Source organism: Cupressus sempervirens, chromosome 9, assembly GCF_028749045.1.
Source record: "Cupressus sempervirens isolate cs-2001-9-10 chromosome 9, ASM2874904v1, whole genome shotgun sequence".
NCBI lineage: Eukaryota > Viridiplantae > Streptophyta > Pinopsida > Cupressales > Cupressaceae > Cupressus > Cupressus sempervirens.
The window spans coordinates 436409104-436416602 of NC_143126.1; the positions used below are offsets into that span (position 1 = coordinate 436409104).

The window sequence follows — 7499 nt, forward strand, 5'->3', positions numbered from 1 at the left end:
TTTCAAAGGGCAAAGTTGAACTAACCTAATGTGGAGAAACAAGCCTACGCTTTAGTGAAAGTGATCAAGAAGTTCAAGCATTACATTTTAAGGAGTAAAGTACACGCCATTGTGTCTAATAACACAGTAAAAATGTTACTGATGTGAAGTGAGCTTGGTGAAAGGAGAGGAAAGTGGGTTGCCACCATCCATGAATATGTCATAGAGGAACCAATGAAACTCGTTCGAGGACAAAAGCTAGCACAAACAATTGCATATGAGGGGGCCCAGGCTTGGTGCAACTAGTTTATGAATTGGAAGAGGTATGCCCAAATAAGTGGTACAAAGATATCATTTGCTACCTATTGAACCATAAGTGTCTTTCACATGTGGACCTAGTGCAAAAGAAGGCTTTGAAATTGAAGAATTAGAGATATATGTTGCAAGGCTTAGTATTATAAAAGCAAAATCATGAAGGTATGTGTTTGAGATGAATAGGCAAGGAAGAGGCAGGAAGGATTCTGGGACATTTTAATGAGATAAGTTTGGAACAGGACATGGAGCGAGTTTGACCACGATACATAAGATTTTGAGAGTAGGATATTATTGGTCGACATTGTTCAAGGACGCACGTGAGCATGGGAAAACTTGCCATGCTTGTCAAAATGTTGTTAATTGAGAGAGGAATCCAAAAACGCCACTATAACTGGTGATTGAGGTGAGACCATTCACAAAGTGGGGGCACAACTTCATTAGTATAATCAATTCATCTTCCTCTGCATAACATAGGTATAGTTTTGCTGCTACTAATTACTGTACTTGGTAGACGAAAACCCAAGACTTAAAGAATTCTACTGTTGATATTATAATTAAATTTCTTGAAGAGAAAATCATTACAAGGTTTGAATGTCCTTACTCATTGGTTTATGATAAAGTTCTACTTTTGTTTCGTTGAAATTTCATAATGGAGCATTTGATCATGGGATTATTTTAAAATTTTCATCCAATTATCATTTCCACGAACATGGCCTAGCGGAATGAACCAACAAGAACCTCTTAACTATCCTAAAGAAGGTTTTAGACAAGAAACCAAAAGATTGGCATACCCAACTGAAATTTGTCTTATGGACAGATAGAACAAGATTAAAAAGCTCCCTAGGAACTTCTCCATGCCGTCTAGCATATGGACAAGAACCAATCTTCCCAAATCAGCTGAGGATCCCAACCTTACAGTCTCTGCAAGAACACTATGACCAAGAGGATAGGATCCAATCAAAATTATTGCAACTGATGCAACTAGATGACAAGAGCGACGAAGCCTTGGACAAGTTTGCAAAACATTAGGGGGTAGTAAAGAGATGGTTTGACAGACAAGCAAGGATCAAAGCATTTAGGATATTTGACATGGTTTTGTACTGGGATAGTTTGCATGAGAAACAAGGAAATCACGACAAATTTGACAAGATGAGGAAAGGTTTGTATCGGATTTCAAAGATTTTAGGAGAAAATGTTTCAAACTAAAAACATTAACTGGAAAGGACGTCCCATTGCCTATCAATGGGCAATTCCTCAAACATTACTTCCAAACCTAGGACTCTCCTTGGAGTCATATTGTACATAGTTAGAGTAGGTTTGCATTAGAACATATGGTTCAACTGGTCTAGGTTAGTTTTCCTTTGAGTCTTTTAGTTAGGTGTTTTAGGGTTGGGGACTTAGTTTGTCTCAAGTCAGTTGGTTTGGGATTTTTGTGGCCCCTTCAGTAGTTTAGGTGTAGTGGCTTAGCGGGTAATTAAGTGTTAGCTGTTTGGTAGATTAGGTGATTTTTTTAGCTAGTTGTCCTAGCTTTGTGGTTTGCTTGGGATCCCTTGATCCTAGTAGTTAGTTGCTTTGGGTTTTGGGTTTTCCCTGGGTTTGGTTGTTCCAAGTTTCGGTTTCTTGTGTTGCAAGAGTTTTGGCAATGGAGGGACCTTGTTTGTGACTAAGGTGAGGTTGTGTTTATTTCACATTCTTAGTGATTCGGGATAGACTTGTCCTATGCATTTCTTAAACATCTCCTACGAGGTCTCGTGAACTTTTAGTCGTTCTTAATAGCCATTTCTTTGAAAAGGGTTTGTACTAAATTTGGATTGCTCAAAGTTATTTGGGAGTGTCAATGTGAAGCTAGGATTAGCATAAATCATACACCTACTTCAATGTCATTGTTGTTTTCCAAACCCTTTACAAGCTTAAGTGCTTGTAGGTCAAACAAAAGATTGAAAGAAAAGAAAACGCAATATAAAAGAAAAGAAATGAACGAATGAATGCAAAAGAAAAAGAATGAAAGAATGAGTGAAAAATGAAGTAGTTTGGTTTTGGGTGTGCGAATATCTCTACCAGTACTATAAAATAAGCACTAAAGGTAGAGCAATGTTTGTGGTTGGCTGCAACAATAACCTCATTAGGGCTATGGATGTCTAACTGGCAATAAGGCTCTATCCCAAGATGCTTTTGAAGTAAGGCTATCGAAATGGCCAAGTCCTATGGACTTGAGATACTTTATGGGCAACTAAAGATGAGGATTCCTAGTTCAATTGATGGTTTCACCCATTTTGAGTACAATCCCTAGTTGTTGGATGGGTGAAAATGAAACTAACCAAGGTTTTTTATTCTTAGTGGTTTTGTACTTGAAATGTTTGAGAGCATTTCTTTAGGATAGTCGCTAGTTGTTGTGACATCTTCACAACTCCGCCCCATAGAAGATGGGGGGGGCTGCCATTTTTAGTTTTGCACAATTGGTTGCATAAGGTGAGTTACCTAGAATCCTCTCAACCCATCCGATACTGATGTGGTAGAGAATAAACACCTGAAATTTCTTCCCTCCCCCCCCCCTTCAAGGATTGGTTTAACCTCTCATGTCGTTGGATTCTGCCTTTGGAGAGGATTTTATCCTCTACTCCCCTTTTTCCGCCCAGCACTATCAAGTTTTAAAGGAAAACAAATGCAATCAAGATCATCAAAAGGAGATAGGGTAAAATAGATCCTTTGTATAGGCGGGTTTTACTCCATAAGATTTTATCCTCTCAACAACCTATTTTCCACCACCCTCCTCCTTAGGTCTACAGAGATACAATTTGATTATTAAATTATAAGTCAATTGTTAGGAATTTAATGTGTGGTTCCTTCTATTCATTTTAATTGATTGTTATATGCCAAGTCAGCCTCTTATTGGGGGATGTGTCCTTTATTGACTCCAACTATATACGGAGGGTGATGAAGATTATTTCAACTCCAAAGCAAAACATTATCTTTGCCCATGACCTGCGAACTTTGTTAGCAGTTATAGGTAAGTGTTGTTTTTTCAAACCCTATTTAGCAAGGCTGCAATATTACTCAAATTTGATCCAAGAGGGTGGAGGGGTGGTGTGAATTATTCCAAAGTGTCAACAAGCAACCTTAGCGAGCCAGTAATTTTGAAAAAATATCTATCAGTGCATTCGGGGTGAGAAATTTTTTTTTTTTGAGAGGAGATTAAGATAAAATTAATTTTTGTAGGGGCCATTTGAGTTGAACCAAGTATTAAGGGCTTTGTAATATTGTGCACTTTGATTTAATTAATTCTCTTTATCTTAATTTTCTTTTTTTAATAATTGAAATATCATCAAAGGAGATTAAGGTTGAAGTTGTAAAGGTTTTGATTTAGATTTAAGGTGATTAAAATTATATTTTGTCATTGGAACTCCTTTTTCTTGGAAATGCTAGTGGATTTTAATTTAAAAGGTGAATTTTACAAATTTGACAAAAAAATTATTAGAACCTTTTAAACTTTCTTTGATTAGAGAAAAAAATTTAAGTTATTTTCAAAACTTGAATGGTAAGATTCACGAAAGATATAAAGAAATAAAATCCTAGCTTTTCAATTTGAATTCAAATCCTAAAAGGCTAATTGAAGACTCTATCATGGCAGGACGAAGTATGTTTGGAGCAATGGTCGAAAACTCAAAGAAAGCGAGGCAAGCTTGAATCAAGAGAGATATCGAGGAGATGGGACTGAAATCACTTTTCACTCCCAACCATGAGAAGATCAGAGATACCAACTTGGGACCGTTTATATGGTTCAAGTGAGGCAAAGGAAAACAAAGGTAACAAATTTGAGGATAGCAAAGTCAATGGTGACAAATGATATAGTCGATGTTGTCACTTTCCCTCTAAGCATGCAATGCCCCTGATTGGTCTTGAAGTGTGCAAAACATTACAATGCTCAAAAGAAGACAAGTGTTGAAAACAAAAAGAAACAATATTTTAATTGCACATTGTGAAGCCATATCTTTAGAAGTGCATTGTCAAATCTTAAGAAACAGTGTAAGCCTCCAAGTGCTTACCAGCATACCACATCATTTCACTCAAGACTGTCCATGGTTAATGGATCCTTGAATTTATCACATGATCTTCCATTGCAAGCTTAGCATGAGGGATGACTTTATTCAAGAGAAGATCGGATATTTAATGTTTCACCACGAAACATTGAATATTTCGTTATGCATGTTGTAGTGGAATAAAACTCATATCAACAAGTCTATAGTTGCCAAGCATCTGCCTATCTGGCATTTTCGGTCATTTTTTCTTCTGATATGTAACACACTTGAACATAGTTTTGCCAAGCAATTTTTTTATGTTATTGATGATCCTCCTGGCGCATTGCCTCTCCGTTATGTATTTGTCTAGCTATTTTTCACCACTAATGGGCATTCAAATTAAATTAATCCGCATCATGAGTACTAACAAAGTTTCCGTTTCAAGAATGAGCTAGCTAGCTTCCTAACAGAAATTGTGCATAAAATTCTGAAAATCGCTTGTAAATTTAACCTCACGCATGGCGGCCGGGTAAAGAAGCTCGGGCTTGTCTCCAAGCGTAAACAGCGCCTCGCTGCAGCCCATATTGACTCCTTTTCTGGCAATTGCAACGACTTCCTCCGCGGTCATATATATTTTCTGCCCTGGCTTTGGCGGCAGGGCAAATGTGCAATAACCACAAAAATCTCTGCACGCTCTGGTCAGAGGTATAAATACTTTAGGCGAAAACGTTACGACATTGGAGTCCGTTCTCCGATCTCTGACTGCAGCCGCAGCAGATGTGAGTAAATTGAGCGGAGCGTTGCCTATTTCCCATAGAAAGCCCTCCTTTGGGTGTTCACCAAGCGAACCATCTTTGATTTTTTCGAGGATGCTAGGGTTGAAATTTTTAAAGGAGCATGTTATGATGCTGCTGCCTCTTCCATATGCTGACTGCTTAGAAATGGATGGAGAGAGAGAGCGGGGAATCGAACCCTTGTTGCTGGTGAGTAAAGATACCTGCATTGTTGCATACAAAGCGTGGAACAGAACAATTTTGGTGATACTAGCAGTGCCAAATACTGTGTGCAAGCAATGAACAGCGTGATTGTCAGCATTTTAAGTTCATTTGGAGTTGAAGACGAAAAACGGCGGGAAGGGTTATTATCTTACTGTTTATTCAAAAGTTATCGTCGTTTTGCGAGGATCACATCGCTGAGGTGCGAACGTGCTTTATTCTTTTTCTTTGTAAGAGTGTAAGTATATAATAATCATAGCACTTTTGTTATCATTCTAAATTAGTGTGTTGAAGTCTTATTTTCTAATAAAATAGAGGATACAATGAATCTTAGTTCAATGTGGATACTCGTATGAGAGAATGAGAAGAAAACTAAGAATATTTGTTCTAACACATATTTTACAAAATGAGTATGATGGGGGCAATATCTTCATTTACAAAAAATCTAGTGATAAGGGTTTTTCCCTTATTTACATGAATATAGTAGAGCTCTTTCTTGGTAGTTGGGTAGAAGTGTCAATCTTTGTTAATAGAGGATTTGTATTATTTTTATATTTATCTTGATATTCAGTCCTCAAGTACTCTTGATTTATTCTACATTCACTTACATCCTGCATAATTCACTGTTTGGCCAAGATCATTGTTAAATCAATATGACAATAACTAAACATACAAGAATATATCAAAAATACTACACAATCAAATCTATAAATTATCTAACAAACAAAGAATATATTAATTTTGTAAAATTAAAGGGTTCAGTAAAGAGAGGAATAAAAATTAATGAATGTATTAAAATATTCATAACATCTGCAACAAGATTAGCTAGTTCGTTTGTTATCATTACCTTCTCGATAAATATGATTCAGAGTAAATTTAGTTAGAAAGGGAATGATGTTTAGGGCTTATGAGAGTAATGCATTTAGATGTCAATTTGGAGTGTTTTTCTTCCTAAGAGCATTAATTAGATTGGTTGAGTCCCCTTCAACTTCCATGTTTTGGATGTTGAGTTTAATACATAGTTTAAGAGCTTCAATTAATGCAACCAACTCAGCTTTGTTGTTTGTTAGAAGCCTAAAGGTACTTTAGCCATTGAAGCAACTTTAGTAACTATTGAGTCATGGACAACACATCCAATTCCATCCTTTCTAGGATTCCCTCTAGAAGCCCCATCAAAATTTAGCTTCTAGCGCCCTTGTTGGGGAGGGGAATTTTATTAGAAAATAAAGTCCACCAAGATAACCGGGGGGTGAATCAGTTATCATATCAATATAACTTTTATCAACCTTATTAAACCTTAAACATGTGATCAATATAAACAACAACCATAAGAAGATACACATAAACAATAAAACCATATATGTTAACTAAGGAAACCCCTGATCAAAGGAAAAACTCCGGTGGGGATGATACCCACAAAATGATGTGCTAATATAAAAGTTACTTGTAAGAGGATGGACTCGGTTAGGAGCCAATAAAATACATTCAGTACATAGCAGTCCCCATTAGGAGACTTTGAATCCCTGTTAGGAAATTTTAACTCCATTAGGAGTTGTGCCAACACTGTTAAGAGTTGTAGAAGGCAGATGGACCCACTGCCTAAACAGCTTCAGGGGCAAGACCACCGAACTTACTATCCAACTGGCCTATGTATTACATCTTTCAGAATAACAGAAATGCAACTCAAACTCTTGCTCTATTCTCTTATTGTCACAATACTACACCAAATACTTCTCAGATCTTAATACCAAATCTCTAACTTTGCATCACAATGATCCCTTTGATCGCTTATTCAAATTTACTAACTTCTCATATCCAATACAATTTTCTTACCACATACACTTTTTATAACAAGGAAAATAACTTTCCTTTATACCATGTCCTCAAAATAATTCATTGAGTCGGCATTGAGGCTTTCCCAATTACAATTATAATAGGATCTCATTAAGATAATACAATTCATTACATCTTTTTACAATTACAAAACATTGGTCGGCTCATAGTATACACAACTTTTTACATGTGTGACTTCAAACTTCATGCACTTGTTGATGTCATCATCAGGTTGTCTACTATCTTTGTCTAACTTCGCTTATCCAGATTCTATCCCTGTTAGGAGCTACAATTCAAACACCATAAACTATTTCTTAAGTACTATGTTTGTACACTAGCTTCTGTAAATCATAAATAACTC

At 36.5% G+C, this 7499-nt stretch overlaps 1 protein-coding gene across 1 annotated transcript in view; it reads right to left on the minus strand.

Moving 5' to 3' along the window:
• LOC149539170 (uncharacterized) overlaps positions 1-5416 on the minus strand; it is a 350582-nt gene extending 345166 nt beyond the window's left edge. The window contains exon 1 of the mRNA XM_089800496.1: positions 4822-5416. Coding sequence (XP_089656622.1) covers positions 4822-5313 — 492 coding nt within the window. The 5' untranslated portion in view covers positions 5314-5416. The remainder of the gene's footprint in view (positions 1-4821) is intronic.
• Positions 5417-7499: the final 2083 nt, after the last annotated feature.